General features: G+C 54.6%; 1 protein-coding gene across 1 annotated transcript; it reads left to right on the top strand.

Annotated features, from left to right (window-relative positions):
• The first annotated feature begins 592 nt into the window (after positions 1 to 592).
• Positions 593 to 20,771, top strand: LAMC2 (laminin subunit gamma 2). The gene is made up of 23 exons (XM_030033570.1): positions 593 to 789; positions 5,211 to 5,399; positions 7,921 to 8,050; positions 8,989 to 9,087; positions 9,267 to 9,403; positions 9,795 to 9,917; positions 10,046 to 10,235; positions 10,587 to 10,699; positions 11,015 to 11,233; positions 12,177 to 12,356; positions 12,860 to 13,093; positions 13,335 to 13,471; positions 13,807 to 13,960; positions 14,084 to 14,289; positions 14,566 to 14,645; positions 15,123 to 15,260; positions 16,052 to 16,196; positions 16,462 to 16,611; positions 17,136 to 17,250; positions 17,338 to 17,537; positions 18,114 to 18,272; positions 18,360 to 18,459; positions 18,671 to 20,771. The coding sequence occupies exons 1-23, from the start codon at positions 708 to 710 to the stop codon at positions 18,919 to 18,921; spliced, it is 3,531 nt and encodes a 1,176-aa protein (XP_029889430.1). The 5' UTR covers positions 593 to 707; the 3' UTR covers positions 18,922 to 20,771.
• The last annotated feature ends 114 nt before the right edge of the window (positions 20,772 to 20,885 follow it).

Consider the following 20,885-nt stretch of genomic DNA (forward strand, 5'->3'; position numbering starts at 1 on the left):
CCAGGTCTGAGGATTTCCTGAACCTGACACTTGTCTGGTAAATCCTGATAGATCTGCTTTCTGAGTACGTGTCCAAGCTGTCCTCAGGGTCTTTTTGCATCCCCAGCAGCCCTCGGCTGTGAGTCCCGCTAGTCATCTCTTTTGGCTGCTTTTGAGCCCTGCTTTTGGAGGTTGGTTGGCTGGACCTGGCTTGTGAGCAGGCAGTCCCTGCCCACCTTCCTCAGGCTTTCTGTGAGCTCATCGTGTTTCATTTAGCTCCCTGCAAGCCGCCTGCATGCCCGGGCAGCCCGGCTCTCCTCGGCCAGCGCCGGTGCCCTGCCCGTGGAGGGAGCGACAGCGGGTGGGATGGAGCTGGGCGAGTGGGACAGGCAGGAGGGGTGTCTGCAGGGGTTGTGGCTACGTTTTCTTTTTCCCTGTGAGCTAGCACCCCTAGGAGGGTGCAGGCAGGAGGCCCTTGGTGTGCTGCGCCCCATCGACGCGTCTCTCTCAATGGCGCGGGGCGGGCGGCTGTCTGCACTCCCTGGGCTGGGCTCTTCTTGCTTGGGGTGAGTCAGCCCACGGCACACGCGCTCTTCCTGTTGGGAGTGACTCAGGTGGAGCAGCCGATAAAAATCACCCGGAAAAAAAAAAAAAAAGCAATAGGCAGCCAGTTGCGAGCCCTGCCGTTGTCTGCTGGAGTGGGCACCTTGCGCTCCCCAGCACAAGAAATGCCTGGGTACTGGCTCCTGGCCTTCTGCTGCCTCGTGGCGTCTCTCCTGCCCGCAGCCCTGAGTGCCAACAGAGGAGAAGGTGAGGCTTCGGGAAGGTCGGCTGTTCCTGCTTTTGCGCTGACGTGCGATCCCGTCGGCGGCTTTGCTTGCAGCCCTGCCTCAGTGCCAGAGAGTGCTGGTAACTGGGAGCCATCCGGGTGCTGCAGCACCCTGCTAGGGTGCTCTCCCCTCCCACCTTTGGGATTAAAATTAGATCTGTGGGCACTTGTCCTTACATTTCCTCCAGGGTTAAATACCGTATGAGCATTTAGACTTTGTTTTTTTACTGGCATTCCCTTTAAATAACCTTTTTTTTATGTGCAATTACTTTATTGCTTTCTGTATAAAGCCTTGTGACTTGGGTGGGATTCGGGCATGAGCACGAGCATCACCCAGGGAGCGGGTGGCTGATCTGCCCGCCGCTGCTGTAACCAAAACCTTCCCTAAGCCTGAGAAAGAGCTGGAAGCATCCAGCATCCAGTTTGCTGTAGCAACACATGTGGTGTTTGTATTTTGTGTGAGTCTGTAGGGCTTATGAGGTGCCCATGGCCCCACCGCACCCCACGGAGGGTAGGGAGTCTCCCATGGTGCCTAGACTGATGGCGAGCTTTAAAAATTTAGAGGATCCTCTTGCATGTGCAATTGTAGCAGAGAGTGCAATGCAGGGATGTTTAAGTGCATTCAGCCCAGTGGTAATTCAATATTGGTGTTTCAGTCATATTGGCTATACTCTGGCTTTGGATATGTTTAGCCAATATCAGGTTTTCACATGTATTTTGTAATTACTAAGTGATTTCAATTTTTTTTTGCCTTCAGTACTGGTGTCCTGAAATATGCTTACTGGACTGGAAGTTGGTCTTTTATCAGTTTTCCTTTAAGTGCAGTGCAACGTGATAGGGAAAAAAGTGCTGAATAATTGGGTTTTTTTTTTCGGGGGGTGGGGGTTTCTTCTTTTTTTTTTTTTTTTTTTTTAAAAAGACCTGATTTTCTTTACATGCTACTTGGATAATTATTACAGCAGCCTTAATTGCATGCAAGTTTTAAAATACTGATGTAGACTCTTTCCCACCACTTCCTGGCAGTGTGTAGGCAACCTCTACTTTTCCATGGACCCTTGAACCTGTTTCTGTGTGTATGTAAAAGCAACAGTCGATAACCATCCATGCTTTTATGCTGCAGCAGACTTTCTGAGTTGGTTCGGTGGCGTGAATTAGTCTCCTGTGCCGTTATTCCTCCGGTCCCAGCGCTAGATGTGTGCTTGCAATTAGAACATGTAATCCTGTTTCGCTTGTGAATGAACTCCTTGAGTCAAACTGGGTTCAGGTATGATCTGGTTGAACAGCAGAGGTCAGGGTGCTTGTACTCTGAATTGTGCAGAGCCTTGCCCAAGCAAGCGTGCGTTTGCCTTGGTGGTGTGTGCCTGCACATGATGGCTGAAGGGATCTGCCAGGGTTCGGGGAAGATTTGGGGTGTGGAGGTCAGAGCTCCACTGTGCCAATGAGGCGTCTAACTCGGTGTGTCGGAAAAGACAAGACACCAAATGGCAGCCTTTAGCTCTTGGTGTGTGGTCTCTCCCTGCTGATGCTGATGGAGCCCCAAGAGACACAGGCAGGTCTTCCTGCAGCGAGAAAGCTGTGGAGTCAGGTGATGGGGAAACCCAGGACTTGGGGTAGCAGTTGGGACAGCCTTCTGGGTCACTGTCCCAAAAGCACAAAGCAGGGAATGGCTCATGTTGTCATGGAGGCTTTGTTGCATGCAAAGGTCTGTTGGTCTCTTGATGAAAGGAGTAGTCTTTGCAGACCAGCTCATACGTACAGGGCTATTGGATCTGCTCCTTGCAGACCCAGGGCCAACCTCATTTTCTGGTTTTGTGAATTTAAGAAGATAATTTAAGAGGTCCAAAGCTGCCTGTCTTCTTCTCCAAGCCTTCTGATATGGGAGTTTGTCTCAGCACAGCAAACAAGCATTTTTCACGCTTTAATTTGCTGGGCGGGAGCTGGGGGAATGGTGTCCTGCTGGATGCGTGCCACAGACCTCCTTCACCCCAACATTACGCTGAAGAAATCCAGCTGCAAACCTTCTCCTCTGTGGACCCTGTTCTTCTCCACAGCTGTCTGAGAACTGGATGATCTCAGGACAGAGCTTCAGGGCACCTGGGTACAAAAATGATCCCATCCTCAGTTGGTCCTCCTCTTTCAGCAGCTCCTGCATGCTCTATCTCATTAGCAACTCCAGTGCCTCATTCTTGGTAAAGATTAACCTGCCTGAGCTCCCAAGTTTCCAGGAGAAGACCAGCAACAGGAACAGCTACACTGGTGAGGTGGTGGCACTAATCTGCAACAGCATCTTAAATGGTTTTGGATTAGCGAGATCTGAATCTGTACCAGGGCTGGAGAGCTGGCTCTCAACATGCTGCAGCCTTAGAGCAAGACCTGAAAAAAGGTTTTCATACCCTGGGGTAACAGTGCTCGTGCCTGTAATTTAGCAACCCAGTAAATCCTCTGGATTATATAGAGGTAGGGTGATGCATGGGTGGAGTTTAACTTGGTGATCCTTATGGGTCCCTTCCAACTTGAGATATTCTAGCTTTAGTGTGGAGGAATGGGGGGTGGGATCGACCCCAAGCAGTCCCACCATGAAGGTGAGCACAAATACCTTGAGAAAGTCCTGCACTGCTGCTTTCAGTGGGTTGTTTGTACTGTCTCTGCCCTTTGGCCACTGGTGATGTCCACTGAGGCTCTAGATGCTTTCCTCTTACCCTAAGAGGCAGGACTTCTGCACCCACAGGTCCCCTCCCAGCAGGCTGGGGTGGCAGCAAACCTTCTGCAGCTGGGTCTCAGTCTCCTGGCAGGCAGGCTGCAAGGAAAGAACCGCGTTTGCCGGAGCTGGAAAAATCTCTCTCCCTGTTTGCTGGTGCATGAGGTCATCTCCTTGGCAGCAGGCTTGGCTGCAGCTTTCTGAGTGCCTTCGTCTGGTATGCGGGTGCTCATGGGTGTGTGCGAGGGTGGCGGGCACTGCGTGCTTGGGTGGTGAGCGCAGGAGGCTTCGCCTGGTCCTGGGAATCACAGATGCAGAGGACAGGGACTTTGTATCCTCGGGCTAAGCTGTGCCAGAAGAGCGCTGGGAAGGAGGAGCCTCCCTGAGTATCAAGTGCGACCAGCCATCTGCATCCATGCTGCAGGTTTCCGCTTGCTTTTGGATTTCCTCCATCTCCCCGTGCTGTCAGAGGTGACTTGAGCTGGGGGTGGGCAGCTGGGGACTGCCTTTTGTGTGCCAAGGAGGTCAGCACTGAGCAGAGTTTCTTGGAGGGAGGTTGAGGATCCTGTGGCAGCATTGGGGTGGTTTGGAGCAGCTCGTCAGCAGGCTCTGCACCCCTGCAGATCCTGCTTTTTGCCTCAGGGTGTTTCTTTCTCCTGCCTGTCTTTGCCAACCATTTTCTCAACCATGTCTGCTCTCCTTGGTGGCGCTGAGGAAGTAATCTGAAATAAACATTCTCAGGCTTAAATGCTAGTACTGGCCACTGAGGGCTTGGCAAGTGGATGAGAGGTGGCTTCAAGAGAAGACCTGGGTTGAGGAATGAAGAAGAGTGCTGGAGCAGGCATGTCTGGTGAGATATCTGCCAGTCTGCCCTCCAGAGGTCCTGTCTCTCCTGGCTGTAGTGGGATGCAAAAATCCCATGTCTGTCCTTCCTGGCATCCATCATGCAGTGATACGGACAGCTGCAGCTTTTATTCCTGGGGAGGGTGAGGTGAGATGAATTTGTGTAATCCTGCCAAAACCTTTTTTTTTTTTTAATCTACCTCTTGGCTGGCACACTTCTGATGAGCTCCTCTGATCACAAACCACTTCCCATCACCCATGCGCTTGGCTGGGAGGACACTCACACTACAGACCTAGATGGAGGAAGTTGGTGGAAGTTGGTTGAGATATTTCTTCTGGGCTCACTCCTGGTCAGAGGCCGGGTGAAGCAAAACATAATCTCAGGGATCCTTCCCTTTTCCCTGAAGTCACCAGTAAGATTCCCCATGCTTTTCTCAGCACAAGGTTTGGTTGTTTGGGTTTTTTTTTTTTCCACCTCTGCTTACTCAAAGACCTTGTTGTGTTGGAAGGCCTCTGAAAGGATGGAGAACATCCCTGGACATGCTGCACTGTGGAGCAGGGCTGCTTGGCTTGGGGGATTTGTCCGTCGTGAGCTGTGTCAGCAGTGAGATCGGGCATCGCTCCAAAGCACAGGGATGCGGGGCACAGTGTGGGCACTGGTGGCACAGGGGTGCCTGATGGATGCAGACGCGTGGTGACAAGTGCAGAGATGTGGGGACAGGGCTCATTACTAGCAGAGCAAGAAGAGGAGGTTTGCATCGCCTGGGCTTGTTCCTTGGCTGTCAGGGTGGGTTTACAGCTTCACAACTGGTGCCCTCATCTCTGAGCATCATTTGAGACGTCTCTCTCTCCTCTCTCCAGTCTGCGACTGCAATGGGATGTCCAGGCAGTGCGTCTTCGACTGGCACCTCCTGAGGGAGACGGGGAACGGGTACCGCTGCCTTGGCTGCCTGGGCAACACGGAGGGTGTCCATTGCGAGCGCTGCAAGGAGGGCTTCTTCCGCCAGCGGGAGGAGGACTGCTGCCTGCCCTGCCGCTGCCACCCCCAGGGTACGTGGCCGCTTGCCGGGAGGGGAGAGGGTTGGGTCAGGGGTGTAAGGGGGGCTTAAAGTGCCTGCCGCCGTGTGTGTCCCTTGGCCCTGCTGAGGACATCGGCCAGGTCAGGCTCTGGGTCCCTACACACAGGACCAGAGCATCGCAGGAGGAGCAAGCGGCGTGAGCTTGGTTCCAGGTGGGATTATCTGGGGAGGTGCCAGAGCCCAGCACTGTGTTGCTGCACTCTAGTCATAGGAGCTCCTCCTCCTCCCGGGTGCTCCACTGCTTGGTGCTGGGAGTTTTGAACCCCTCAGGAGCGAGAGGCTGCGTCCAGGCTTCAAGACCCAGCTACCCCCCAAAATAATCACAGACTCACAGAATGACTTGAGTTGGAAGAGGCCTCCAAAGATCATCTAGTCCTACCTTCCTGCCATGGGCAAGGACATCTTTCACTAGACCAGGTTGCTCAAAGCCCTGTCCAACCTGTCCTTGAACACTTCCAATGATGAGGCATCTACAACTTCTCTTGGTGACCTGTTCCAGTGTCCCACTGTCCTCATCATAAAACATTTCTTCCTTATGTCCGATCTAAACCTCCTCTCTTTCATATTAAAATCTTTGCCCCTTGTTCTGTCACTACAGGCCCTGGTAAAAAGTCTTTCTGTCTTTACACCACCTCCTCTCCTGAGGTGCAATGCTGTGAACTCGGGAATTATCCTTTCACTTTTACAATGCAATTAAAAGCCTTTGCGAAGCTTGCCTTTGTATATCGAGCCCCTTTTATATATTGAAAGGCTTCAGTAAGGTCTCCCCGGACCCTTCTCTTCTCCAGGCCAAACAACCTCAACTATCTCAACTTTTCTCTATAGCAGAGGTGTTCCAGCCCTCTGACCCTTTCTGTGGCCTCCTCTGGACCCACTCTAACACGTCCATGTCTTGTGCTGGGGACCCCAGAGCTGGATGCAGTGCTCCAGGTGGGGTCTCATGAGAGTGGAGTAGAGGGGGAGCATCAACCCCCTTGACCTGCTGGCCACGCTGCTGGTGATGCACCCAGGACACGATTGGCTTTCTGGGCTGCGAGCACACATTGCCAGCTCACGTCCAATTTGCCACCCTGTCAGTATCCCCACATCCTTCTCCACAGAGTTGCTATCCATCCATCCATCCATCCATCCATCCATCCATCCAACCCCTAGTCTGTACTGATATTGGGAATTGCCCTGACCCAAGTGCTGGACCTTGCACTTGACCTTATTGAACTTCATGAGGTTCACATGGGCCCATTCCTCCAGCCTGTCAAGGTCCCTCTGGATGGCAACCCTTCCCTCCAGCATCTCCATCAACAATCCCTGCTTCACTGAGAGGGATCGTGCTCCACTCCACCATGAATTTGGCAGGTGGCCATGAACCTGCTGATGCCCACCAGGAGCTGCCTTGTGGGGAGCTGCTTGTCCCTTGAGGATGGCAGCCAAGCCCCAACTGGGGAAGCAGCAGCTTTTGCCAGCTTTGTGAGTCAGGCTGACAGTTCCTGGATGTCACAACGTTTGGCGGGCTTAGCAAAGGCTTTTAATTGCATTGTAAAAGTGAAAGGGTAATTCCTGAGTTCACAGTGTTGTGCCTCAGGAGGGGAGGTAGTACAAAGTGCCGCAGCGCTTAGGGATGGACAGGAGGCTTCAGCCTCTCCAGCTCCTCTGGCAGCTTTTTGCAGGCTGCAGGGCTACAAGATGGGATTTCTAGCTCTGGAGTGTTTTCTGTGGGTTTTGTGGTGGTTACACAGTAGCTATGATTGCTCCTTCATCCTCATCAGGTTTTGGATGCTCTGCAAGCAGGCAGCTCATACATCTTGCACTGAGGTGCTATAGATACTGAAATGCCTGTCGGTCCTTGTTGATGCAGGGAGATCACTAGAAGCACCACCTAACACAAAAACCAGGTGGCAAGAGGACAGAGCAATAGGCTTTAAGGTGGTGGTGGGGTGAATATCCCCTTGGCTGCCCCTTGCACTGGTGTGCCAGGAGGGCCCAGCGGCAGCATGGTTGCCCATGGCTCTGGCATCCTCTGCCCTTGATGTCTGCATGTGCACAGCTGTAGGTCAGAAGCAAAAGATCCTGCCATGGCCCTTGGCCCCATAGGATCCTTGTAAAGGCACCAAAATCAAGTTCTACTAATGTCTACTAGCAGAGGGTCTGGCAAAAAAGAAAAAATTCTTGGCTTGGTTTGTGTGCCCTAGAGTTGGTCTTATCCTTCACAATGACCTTTATAGTAGGGAAGAGGATCCTTGTCCTGGGCATCTGGTCAATGCCTGCTGGGATTTATGTCCTCCAAGCCTCCTGCATCAGTCAGGAAGGCTGGAGCCGCTTTAACAGCCAGACCTGGTGTCTCAGTCCTGTGCTGGGATCTCAAGGGGTGACCTGTCACTGGGGCTGGGTTGCTGCTGCAATGATGGTATGGTGCTTTGCTCCCTTGCAGCCAGCAGCATTGCCGGGATGGTGCAGGGAGGTGCCTGTCCGAACCTCTCCTTCCCCTCTTTCTGCAGGTGCCCTCAGCCCACAGTGTGACAGCGATGGCCGGTGCAGCTGCAAACCTGGTGTGATGGGCAAGAAGTGTGACCAGTGCCAGCCGGGCTTTGAGTCCCTCTCTGAGGCTGGGTGCCGGAGGAGTGGGCAGTAAGTGCTGGTGACCATTGGTGGCATGGGGACAGCTGGAGGGCCAGCCTCCAGAGCTCTCCCAGCCACTGTAAAGAGCCCGTGCTGGCTGAAAACACCCCATGCAAGGGCAGAGGCAGTTTGTTTTGTGGCAGCACACCCATAGCCTTAAGTTAACCTTGCTGGGAGAGAGCAGGCTTGATGGGGCTGGACCTCCATTCCAGCCTGCAGAGCTCGCTGTCATGTAATAGCATCAAAATCTGAGCTTAATCACACTCCAGGGCGATTGCTTTACTATCCAGATAACGCCAAACAGGCACCAGGTAGGCTAGCCGATGTAAAATAAAACCTGCCCACGCGTGGGTCTGCCTGGTGTCAGTACCACTTGCAAGGACTGCCCCCATGCAAAGATGTGCATACAAAAATCAACCCCTTCCTTTGCACAAAGCCCCGTTTAAACACCTTTCGAAGCGTTTCTGGTTTGGCTTCCTCAGCGCTGTGTCCTCTTCTTCCTTGCTTCACCCCGCCATTGCTCCTTTGGGGCCCCCAGCAGGCAAAGGGTGGGGGTGAGGGGTGGCTGCCTGCAGCTGTGCTGGCATGTCTGGCCTCCTGCCTGAGCCTCCCTGGGATGTTGCTGCCTGTTGGAGCTCAGCCAGTGTCTATGAAACTCAGCCAGGCTTTATTAAGCTCAGCAGAGCTTCGCTTTGCTCTTGTAGGTGGGCCTGGTGCTCTGGGGTGTCCTGGGGCAGTAGTGTTGGGCACTGTCTGAGCCTGGCATCCATACTGCTGCAGCTGGATTACTTAGAGAGATGGTTCTGCTGATTATTATTTTCCCTTCTAGCATGGGACTGGTAGCTGGGGGGGGGCGGTTCTTCACTGTCTTGTGTAACAGCTGGGGGCACTGAGCTCCCAGGCCAAGCTGGAAATCCAAGTAGAGGTTCCCGCTGTCCCTGTTGCAGGAGCCTACAGTGTGAGTGCGACCCAGCTGGCAGCACGGGGGGCTGCCTTTCTGGCCGCTGTGTCTGCAAGGCGAGCACTACTGGAGAGCGATGCGAGAGGTGGGTGTCAGGAGGACTTGCTGGACCTCTGTGTGGCATGTCCTCCATCTCCCTGGCAGTTGTGCATGCACATCTTGCCATCCCAGCCTGGTGATGACCTCAAGCTGTGGCGATGGTCGTGTTGGCCAGGAAGAGGAGAAAATGGACTTGAACGTTGTCACCTTCTTGTGTTTTCCCAGGTGCAAGCGAAACTTCTATAACCTGGATGCCAGAAACCCCATGGGATGCTCCCCCTGCTTTTGCTATGGGCACTCAGCTGTGTGCGTCAGCGCGGACAACCACAGCATCTACAACATCACCTCCACCTTCCAGCAAGGTGAAGCCCAAGCAGGACATCCCTACGGCTCCTGGGGGTGTTTGCCATCCCTCCTCTTTGACATGCTGGAGGACCTGCCTGGTTCGCAGCCCTGCTGGCAGTCCCTGTGCTTTGATGGGTGGGATGGCTTGATCATAGGCAGAAGTAGGGTGCGAGGGTGGGGTGGAGTGTAAGCTTGCTTTGTCATGTCTTTCTTACCACTTGGGAGGAAACCTCTATGCCCAGCCTGGCTCATTTACAGATGTATTGGCACAGGGATATCTGTGCTACCCCCTTGGAGGTCAAGGGGTAGGAAGCTGGAGGGTTTTGATAAGACACAGCTTGAGAAAGTTGCTGGAGTCCTGGAAACAGCTTCCCTGTCCCCGCTGACTGCTCCTCGTTGGTGCTGCAGGTGCTGAAGGCTGGCAAGGTGTCCATGAAAGTGGCTCCCCAGCCCAGCTCCAGTGGTCCCCGCGCCATCAGGATGCCTTCATAGCAGCGAGGAGATCAGAGCCAATATACTTTGTGGCACCTGGTAGGTCGGGATTGGTGAGGGGGAGAGGTGATGGTGTCCCCTTTGCTTGGTCTGATCCTTTGAACTGAGCCTTTAGGAGGAAGGCAAGGTTTTAAGCCTTTCATTTTCTCCCTTTCTTCCCTTTGCAGCAAAATTCCTCGGGAACCAGCAGCTGAGCTACGGCCAAACACTCTCCTTTGATTACCGCCTGGACCGAGGGGGACGCCAGCCATCACCACACGACGTGGTCCTGGAAGGAGATGGCCTGAGAGTCACTGCCCCCTTCTTGGCCCAGGGGAAGGTCCTGCCCTGCGGTGTCAGCCAGACATACATGTTCAGGTAAAGGGAGATGCTGGGGTGTTTGGGGCAGGGTGAGCAAGAAAGGCTGCAGCTTCAAGGAGGTCCTGGATTCAGCTGTGATCCCTTGGAGGTGGCAAATGCTTGCCTGGTTTGGGCTGGATGCACCTCAGGTGCTTCTCTCCTGGATGAGGAGTTTACTTTGTGAAAGAGGCAGTAGAAAATCTGGCTTGAGGTTGGGCTGGGTACTTTGCTCGGGGTCAGTTGCATGGGTGGAGGTTGTTCTCCAAAGCCTTGAGCTCAGGAGGGAGATGGGCGAGGGCTGCCGCATTTTCTTGATGAGGTATCTCATTTTCTTGAAACTGGTTCCACTTTTTCCCTCTCCCACTGCAGGTTGGATGAGCACCCGAGCAGCAAGTGGAGCCCGAGGCTAAATCACTTTGAATATCGCAGGCTGCTGGGAAACCTGACAGCTCTCTGGATCCGAGCCACCTTTGGGGAGTACAGTAAGTGGGGGGAGAGCATGCAAGCACAAGGTTGGCTTCTCCTCGTTGCTGGAGACGCTAAGTCTCGAGATGGAGACACCTTTGCTAGCAGGTATTAAAAAATAATAATAATTTTAAAAAGTGCCCCAAGATGGACAAAATAAATTATGAAGAGATTGAGCAGGATGGCAACAGCGGGGACAGCAAAGCCTTGGCTCTGGTCCATTGGCCTGTGGGCGTTGTAATGAAACATGCAACCCGTGCAGGTCCCACGTGTGGGGGACTTGCAGGTGGAGCTGCTGGCCCCTGCGGGTGACTGGCCATATCTCCCTCCAGGCACCGGCTATATCGACAATGTCACCCTGGTGTCGGCACAGCCCATCGCCGGAGTCCCTGCTCCCTGGGTGGAGCGCTGCCAGTGCCCGGTGGGGTACCGGGGCCAGTTCTGCGAGAGGTGTGCCCCTGGCTACCGCAGGGATGCCCCTGGCCTGGGACCCTTCAGCATCTGCGTGCTGTGCAATTGCCACGGGGGAGGAATTTGTGATCCCGACACCGGTAAGAGAAGCCACCACTATGCTGTGCTTGCAGGGCGTATGGGATTGCAGGGCGGCTGCCTGCATCCTGAGAATTGAGCTATCGGGAGGTGGGGAAAGGCACTGAGTGGGGCAAGATCACTGACTTGGGGGGCTGGAGTGTGGGGAACATGACGGATAAAGCTCCCCAGAACCTAGGAGTGCTGTGGACAGAAAAACAGGTAAGATGCCTTTGGACCAAATTGGGTTTAGATGATGCTCATTGGAGAGAGAAAAAGCATCTCCTACTGCCTGGATAGCATTAAAAACTTTTCTTCTGACTTTTTGTTTTAAAGGTAAGCATGGTAACCCATCAGGTTGAATGGCGCTCTGAGCAACCTAATCTAGTTGAAGCTGTCCCTGCTTATTGCAGGGTGATAGGACTAGATGGCCTTTAAAGGTCCCTTCCGACCCAAACTATTCCATGATTCTATGTGGTGTGAGTAGATATCAGCAATGTGAACGTGTTTTACTGTCTTGTTAAAATAGCCCACGGTCTTGCCATGTAAAATCAAGGTAATGCAAAGTTAAGCTGTCAGTAAGTCTGAATTGGAATTTCCAAATACCTGAGCATTGAACAGGAGGCACAAAAAGCAACATGTGGCTCCTCGAGAGCTATACAAGCTGTGAAAAATGAGATACAGCCACCTTTGGGTGGTGATGGCCAGCCTTCCTGCCCTGGCGTGGGCTACCGGTGGGGTCTTGCTGGGGTCCCATTGTAAGAGCATGATGGGCAGAGAAATGGAGCATGTTATGGGCAGGCGTGGGGATCTCAAGGGGTCTGGTGGAAGATGCTGGACCATGGGTGCTTGTGCTGCAGAGGGTGGTGTGGCCACCAGCAAAGGGTGGCTGGGAGGTGGACTGATGGAGGGTGTCCCACCAGGGGTGAGAGCAAACTGCCCTAAGCCTTTTCCTTCCTCCTTCAGGGGAGTGCTACTCAGGAGATGAAAACGTGGGCAACAGTGTCAGCTGCCCCTTCGGCTTCTACCGAGACCCCTGGCAGCCACACAGCTGCAGGGCATGTCCCTGCAGCAATGGCCAAGGCTGCTCAGTGGTGCCGGGCGGCGAGGAGGTCATCTGTGACCACTGCCCTGCTGGAGCTGCCGGTAATGCCCTTCTCCAGGTCACTTCTGCTCTGCCTTTCTCCAGAGCTTCTACCTGCTGTACAGGGAGACACAGGCATCGGTGGGCCAGGATGCTTGGAGCTGGGTGGATCATCTCATCTTCTCAGCCCAGCTTGCCTACAGCACTGCTGCTTCTGCCTGTAATGGGGTGTTGCAGCCCCAAGGGCTGTGTAAATGTTCATTGCCCTGCCCCAGGAAAGGTTCCTATCTAAACAGATAACATGGATGGGTGGAGAGGGAGGGGAATGGAAATATAGAGAAAAAAACCCAAATAGGAAACAACTTGCCTGAGGTCAGTTGTTGCACCCTGCTTTCAAGAGCCTGCCCAGAGCGTTGTGTGTTGGCAGTGGTGGTGAGGAGAGTGGAGGTGCTGTTGTGTCAGCCCCGATGGGGCCGAATGCCCCCATTTCTGCGGAGCAGAGGGAGCGAGGCAGCCTCTGCTTTTGAGCAAGAGCGTGAGCTTTGCCCCATCTCTCTTTTCCCAGGGGCCAACTGTGAGTACTGTGCCGACGGCTATTTTGGAGACCCAGTGGCTTCCCTGCCCTGCCAGCCGTGCCAGTGCAACGGCAACGTGGAGCCCAATGCCGTGGGGAACTGCGACCGCCGGACGGGCGAGTGCCTCAAGTGCATCTACAACACCGCCGGCTTCTATTGTGACCGCTGCAAAGACGGCTTCTTTGGGAACCCCCTGGCCCCCGATCTGGCCAACAAGTGCAGAGGTGAGAGCCAAGCACTGTTTGTGCTGGGGATGAGTAAGAAAATCCACACTGGAGTGCAGAGTGGCTTGATGGGAAGGGGGATGCTATAAAAGCCAAGGCTGGAAGGCGGGAGCGGGGAGCAGGAACCGGAGCACAGGTCTAAACGGTGGGAGGAAAGCAGGGGGAAAGGGTGGATGGAAGGATTTGCTGAGACTTGAGGTGGGGACAGGCTCCTTTGAACCTGTGCCGCTCCAACCTGCAGCCTGTGCCTGCGACTCGGCTGGTGCCGAGCCCCTGAAGTGTGGGAGTGATGGGAGCTGCATCTGCAAGCCTGGCTTCGAGGGTCCCACCTGTGAAGAGAGTGAGTGCCCGGCTTGCTACGGCCAGGTGAAAGCCCAGGTGAGCATTTGTGCCAGCCCTGGGGCCACTGAGCGGAAAGGGGTGCAGCGATACACTTACCCTCAAGCATCTCCTCCTGGCCTCTTCAAGCATCTCCTCCTGGTGCGAGTGAGAAGTGATTTTGCAGGCTGCACCTGAACTTTGTGTTTATACCCGATTCAACCAACAAAACCCCAAAGACCTAGAGCTGCTGGCCTGCTGTGCCCCACCCAAAAATGAGCCCTCGCTTTGCTCTCCATTCTCTGGTCAGACTGTGGACCTGGTTTCCCACTGTGGTCTTTCCACTGTGGGTTTGGCACCCCGCTGGCTGATGGCCTGGTCTGCTGTGGTTGCAGGTGGACCTGTACCTGCAGCAGCTGGCAGAGCTGGAGCTGCTGTTCTCAGAGGTGCAAGCTGGCGGTGGGGCCGAGAGCCAGGAGCTGGAGGGGAGGATGCAGCTGGCTGAGGAGACGCTGCGGAACATCCTCGGGGAAGCCCTGAGCTTGCAAGGTACCGCCCACCCGCTGCCCTCTGATGAGGCCGTCTGCGCTGTATCAGGAGAGGGTTTTGCTGCTTGTGACTTTTTGCTCAGCGATGAGTTTCTCTTCAGCCTTCCTCTTTCCCTCTCACCAGCCTCTGACAGGTCTCTGGAAAGCCGCGTGGCCAGGATGAAGGGGCAAGGGTCCAGCTCCCAGAGCCGCTTGGATGGGATCAAGGCAACGGTGGAGAGGCTGAGGTCTCTCGGGGGCCAGTACGAGAGGCAGGTACAGGATACCCGGCAGCTGCTGGAGAGAGCCAGGCTGGACCTGGACCGCAGCGGAGCCACTCTGCGTCGGGTGGTAAGAGCATCCTTGTGCAACGCGTTCCTAGTCTAGCCCAGGGCTGAAAAAAAATCCATGGACAAAGCAAGAATTTAATGTATGCCAGTTATTATGTTTATTTTGTGAGTGCAGATGATGTTCTGGTGGCCCTTTCTGTAGGGCTGGGACCTGGAGAGGTGCTGGCAGGGGTCTTGGGTGGCTGTGGAGGTTTAATGTGCTACAGTTGCCTCTTTTGCTGCTGAATCAGATGAAGGGCAGGGAAAAGCACTCATGCCTCTCTTCCTCCTTCCTCAGACCATTCCCATTTCAAACCTTCCTGGGGGCTCGAATCAGTTCTTGATGCTGGCCCAAGAGGCTCTCAGACTGGCCAACAGGTGAGTTGCTCCCACTGTCAGCCGTGAGAGAGGGTAAGGGGGACTGAGATCCTGCTGGGTGCCCAGAAAGTCCTTTTTGGAGCTCCTTGCCTAGCCACTGGGCTGCAGCTGCCACAACCTCTGTGCCAGCCCTGGGGCAGGGGAAGATGCAGCTGCTGGGCTGGCTTCACTGCCCTGCAGATCTATCCTCGGTTGCCTTTGAAGGTGGTGTTGTGTGTGTTTTAGAAGCATCTTTGGGCTCAGAGTTTGGCCCATGGGTGGCCAGTTGGAACAGGCAGCATCTGCCTCCCCCCTGGTGCTCCTCTACCCTTGGGAGAGATGCAGGAGGGACAAGCAAAGTACGGGTCCCCTTCTCAAACACGCTGCATTTCCCGAGAGGGTGTGACCCAGCGTTGCTGAATACAACGGTAAAGGAAGCTGGTGGAGAAAACTCGAGCGGGAAACCTTTCTCACAAGCCCGCCCCTCGTGCTTTGCAGCCACACGCAAGCTGCCAACACCATTGAGCAAGCGGCGAAGGCGGCGCGGGAGGACGCACGGCAAGCGCTGGAGCTGGTGCGCGCGGCCACCAGAGGAGAGACGGCCACCTCCGGCTCCTTGCGGGGGCTGCTTGGGAAGTGAGTGGAGGCTGCATTCGCCTGCGTGTTGTGGGGGGACGTGGGAGGGAGGAGGGGGTGGCCAAGCATCTGTGCCCCCTTCCCTGCCTCCCCAGCTTAGTAGCAGAAACGTGCAGTTGGAGGCAGAGCAGACAGGGACTTGAATGGACTTTGGTCGCTGGCACTTCTGAGCGGTGGGGATGGAGGGTCGGCAGCTCTGCGGAGCATCTGCTTCCCACCCCACGGACCACAATGCTCCCAGGGGCCTGCGTGCAGCTGGGGGAAGGGGTTTAATGCCGTGTACGTGAACAAGCTCCCGGGGACTACTTCCACACATGGTTGCGGATCAGGGCTGGGTTTAGCCCAAGGGTAGATTTAGCCCCGTGTTGTCTGGGTGGCTTTCCTGGTCAGGCTGGTGCCTCTCCAGAGCCCACCATGGTGCTGGGATTTTGCACACCACTGGTGGGGTGCGAGCAACAGCCCTGAACGAAGTTAAGGAGCTGAATGGGGATGTGTAGGAGGAAACATCGAGTGGCAGGGCAGGGATTAGCAGAGCCACCATGGAGCCTGTGAGGGTTCAGCTGGTGTGAAACGCCTTTGGTTTCTGGAGCGTGAGCAAGGACCCACCAGATGCCCCGCTTGGCAGAGGGGCTGGGATGCGGAGCATGTTTGCAATTAGCTTTCCCTGAGTGATAAATCTGCATGTGGCCTTGGAGAACGTGAGCCAGCTGATGTAGGAGGCAGTATTAACACTGTGGTGGGAGGTTGGCAGCTTGGCTGGTACCGTGCTCTTCAACCTCACATCCGTGCAGGTATGAGGAGCTGAAGTCGCTGGCTGGAGGCCTGAAGGCTGAGGCTGATGGGATGGCCTCTGAGGCAGACAAGGCTTATCAGGGCAGCCTGGTGCTCCTCAGCTCCCTGTCCCGCCTGATGAAGACCGACATTGGGTCCTTTGAGGTGAGGGCTTTGTGCCTGTGGGACCAGGAGATCCCCTTTTGCTCTCCCCTACGCCCTCCCTGCTACCCTGCCAGCAGCTCAGCCTTTCCCAGGGCTCCATCCCCATTGGAGAGCCATTGGATATGCATCTTCCCAACCTTTTGCCCCTGTAGCTGGCTGCGGCACAAGGAGTAAGAGACAAGCATCCGTCACTGCTTGCCGTGGTTCCCGGGAAGCACTGGGGAGATGCTGGGACCCCCAGGCAGTCATCGTATCTCTGTTTCAGGCGGAAGCAACCCGGCTGAAGCAGGACGCCAGTGCTCTCCTGAGCCTGGTGGACACCTACATGGCACAGCACAGGCAGCTGCAGAGCCGCACGGGGCGCTGGGAGGAAGAAATCAAGCAGCTGCTGCAAAGGGGAGAGGGAGAGAGAGCGGTAAGAGGTTGGCTGGGGGGCTGCGGCTTGAGTTGTCCTCAGCGTGAGCTGGAGCCTTGATGGGATGCCTGTGGCACCACCGCTACTACCAGCTGTCCTAGCCTATTTGCCAAAGGGGACATAGCTCTGCCCACCTGCAGGATAGTACCCTTCCTCAGAAAAGCAGCCACTTGGGGTTGGTCTTCTGCAGCCGGTGGGAGACCTCACCGTGTGCGTGGAGCTGCTGGTGCGGGGTCTCACCTGCACATCTCCTCCATATAAGGCAGGTTGAAAACCTGGTCCTGGAAAGATTAGAGCTAAGATGACTCAGGATGGCTGGAGCTGGTTGAGGAGCACTGGCACAAGCCTCTGCTGACAGATCAGGCTGTGGTAGCCTTGATTCAGGGGCAAGATCAGGCATTTGGGAACAAGCCGGTGGGTCTTCTCTCCCATCTCTGCAGCTCCTTGCAGATTGCTCTGGGACTGTCCAATGCTCCCATACTGTGTCCTTCATCTGCCTGTTGTGTCCCTTTGGCCTGTCACAGACACTGACGCAGCTGCTGTCCCGAGCCAATCTCGCCAGGAGCACAGCCCTGCAAGCCGTGAGTGCTGGCAACGCCACCTTCTATGAGGTGGAACAGATCCTGAAGAGCCTCCGGGGTAATGTCCTAGAAACCCTTCCTTTCCCTTCCCTTGTGGGATCTCGCAAAGGTAGCACAGCTTCATTTCCACACGCGTTCCTTTCAGAGTTTAACCTGCAAGCGGATGACAAGAGAAGGGAAGCTGAAGATGCCATGAAGAGGCTACCGATTATCAGCAGCATGGTTGCAAGTGCCAGGGAGAAGATGGAACGAGCTGAAGCTATCCTGGGCAGTGCCGCTTCCGAATCCAAGGTGGCCAGCAGTGTGGCAGGGGAAGCGAAGGAGATCACCATGGGGATACAGCAGGTGAGGGCCAGCCCTGGTGCTATTGCTGGCAGAAAAGGGTTTGGAAGGGAAAACCATGGAAGAAGAGGAGATGGTTGGCAACTCCAACGGGTCTTCATGGTGGACCTGATGTGTTGACTTTTTGGTTGACGTTTGTCTATAGTGGGTCCTGCAGAGATAACAGAGTTGCCTGTAGATGCATGGGCGCATGAGGACCTTTGCAGGCATGTTTGTCCTGTGAGGATCTCTGTGGCATCCCTGTAGCCACCTTTTGGTGACCCAAGGAGATTTTTCACTTCCACAGTCTGAGCTGCTGGCAGGCTTGTGAGCTCCCAGAACTGGCATTGGTGAGTTCGATTCCCAGACAGTATGTTGTAATTCCCAAGGGATTCGCTGATGTTTGCTGGAGGGGTTGAGCCATAATCATAGAAACAACTCTCTGGAGCAACTGGTGGGAGCACATGAAGGACGATGGATAGCCTGCAGTAATTTTGGTCCCTGTGGAAGGAACCACTTCCCACCAGCTCCACACCCCGGTGCACCCAGACCAATTTCAGCCATACTCTGCCCCTCTGAAAGTCCCTTTGTCTTTCCTAGGAGATCACACAGCTGAAGGTGGAAGCCAACAAGACGGCTGATGGTGTCCTCGCCCTAGAGAAGGCAGTGGCCACCCTGCAGCGCGAGGCCAAGGAAGTGGATGGTGAATTTGAGAGGAAGCTTTTGGAGGTCGAGGCAGATGCCACCGTGATACAGGAGGTGGGTCCCGTCTCCCTTGCCTTGCCCCCTTCCCTGTCGATGTTTGGGCAAGACTTCACCTTACAGCTGCCTCCTTCCCTTCTTCAGACAGCTCAGGAAGCTCAGAAGGTCCACGCCAAGGCTGGCCGGGCAGGGGTGGTCGTGCAGGAGACGTTGAGCACCCTGGAAGAGCTGCTGCATCTGATGAGTAGGTTTTGTGCCGCTGCTGCAGGGCGTGGATGGAGACAGGTCCCCACTGGGGTCTAGGCAGGGATGCTGGGAGTTGTGTGGGAAGCTGCCTCAGATGATGCCTGTAAACAGGCTGGGCAGTAGCAGGATGGAGATGAAGTATCTAGGAGAATCTAGTCCTCAGCCTCCATGAATCATTCCCTCTTCCTTGTTTTCCTCCTGTGCAACAGACCAACCTGGTGCTGTGGACGAGGAAGGCCTGAAGCAGCTCGAGATGAATTTTAGCAAAGCCAAAACCAGAAGCAACCAGCTGAAGGTTGAAATGTTGGAGCTGGAGCAGACAGCCGCGCTGCAGAAGGCCCGGGTGCAGACGCTGGAGACCAGCATTGACGAGATCCTGGCAGATATTAAGAACCTGGAGAATATCCAGAAGAGTCTTCCTCCGGGCTGTTACAACACAAAAGCCATTGAATTGCCGTGAGCGAGCTCTGGAAAGGCTGCAGTGTCTGCCAGGCTGCGAAGGCAGGAGAGCCTGGCCCAGCTGCCCTCCCCAAACCTGGCAGAACCAGCTGTGTTTGATTGTGTTGAACTGATCCTTACCCTCAAGTTCAGCGTGGCGGCTGAAGTTCACATCGTCACACTGGCCTTGGAGAGTCCCTGATTTTTCAAAGTGGTACGTCCCTCGCTCACAGGAGGAAGGAGACACCTGGTTGCATGAAGGTGCTACTGACTGCCCAACATCCCATTTCTACAACATTTCTGAGGTGCAGATGGGGGTTGCTTGGTGTCAGCCTTGGGAGTTGGCACGGTTCAGAGCCTGAAGTTCATGGCTGAGAGGTTCTCCATCCCCTGTGGATCTCCTCTCCTCATCTGGCACACACAGAAGGACTAGAGTCTCTGTTCTTACTTTTGACACTGCCACCACCACCACCTCCTCATGTTCTCTGCAGGGTCTTCCTCACCTTTGGTAGCTCAGAAGGCAGGCAGCGAGCAGCATGAAGTGGCAGCTAGGGGAGATAAGTTTTGATCTGTGACACCGGTGACACTTCATGTGGCTTTCTTCTCCCAGCCTGCCCAGTCCTTACCTTCCTGGGAGTGGCTCTGGTGTGGCTTTTGCTGTGGCTTGGAGATTCAGCATCAGATGCTGCTGATGACCCTTTTCATAAAGCTGCAGGTCTTCCATTGTGCTTCTCGGTGAGGTGGTTACTGTTTTGCTAAAGGGAAAAAAAATAAAGATGCCTGCTGGTTTTGAGCTCAGGGTAATGTGCTGGATGGAGGAAGAAGGGGATCCTAGGCTAGTAGGTTAGCAGAGGAGGAGAGCACTGCTGGGGCTTCTCAAGTGGAAAGTCTTTCCTGCTCCACCTGCTCCCTTCACCCAGGAGGAGAGGGCCCTCTTTCTTTCTCACACACTTCTCTTTGAGTCCCAAAGCCCTTCAGGGATGGTTTTCTTGTCAAAGCTCCTCCTGGGCAAACACAGGTATCCCTACCATCCCCTTACACACTCAAGCACAACCTTTCCTTCCAAGACCGGTCAGTTTGGTACCAGGCAGCTTCCTGGGTGTCCCAGAGGCCAGGAGAAGCAAGGTGGTGTCCCCTCTGCACAAGAACCCAGGACCCTGCAGCACTTGTCACAGGAACAGGGGCTTTCTCCAGGGGTCTGCAGCCACAGGCTCTCATGTCTGAGAGCCTGGCCCCATCCTGCTGGATTGCCAGCATCCTGATTTGATCCGTTTAAAAGTATTGATGATGTCTTGAATGTGTCTCCGCCTTTGGTTTGGTGCTGCCAGTTTTACCCTCCCTCCCACGTGGTGCTGGCTGTTTCTCAGAGGCTCAAGTCTGCAGGGTTTCCCACTGTACATCGGAGCAGAGCTTGGAAGAGCTGAAGATCACAGTGCTCCCGTCACCCACCCACAGCTTTCCTGTGGGTCCAGCTCCATTCAGACACCACTCCCAGCTTCCTTTAGATGCCATTTCAGGGGAAAAAAGAGCCAGCAAATGCTGGAAGTCAACTCTGCTGAAGCCCCCTGACCTGCATGGTGGTGAAAGAAGAGGTCTGGGATGGAGGAGGACACTTTGGGGGACATGCTCACCCCTCGTTAGCTCTGATTCTCTGATAAAGCAGTGCCCATGCTTTTGCTTGATAAGGATATACCAAATAATATGCCTGCCTTATACTTTTATTTAAGTGAGATGTATTGCCTCTGGCATGTCTTCCTTCTCCCATTGTACAGCATAGGGACAGGTATTATGGAACTGACTTCATTTTTCCATGAGTTGGGTTTTTTGAAAGGGAGAAAGAAGGTCAATAAATAATGAATACTTTTGGCTGGATCTTGCCTACTGGTTTATTTTCTCTAGCTCCCTGTTTTGGGTGAGTTTGGCCATTGGTTTTCCCAGCAATACAGCCAGTTGCGCTCTTCATGCTGACTTGATCTTGGGGCTGTT

The sequence above is a fragment of the Aquila chrysaetos genome, chromosome 12 (genome assembly GCF_900496995.4).
Source record: "Aquila chrysaetos chrysaetos chromosome 12, bAquChr1.4, whole genome shotgun sequence".
NCBI classification, from domain to species: Eukaryota; Metazoa; Chordata; class Aves; order Accipitriformes; family Accipitridae; genus Aquila; species Aquila chrysaetos.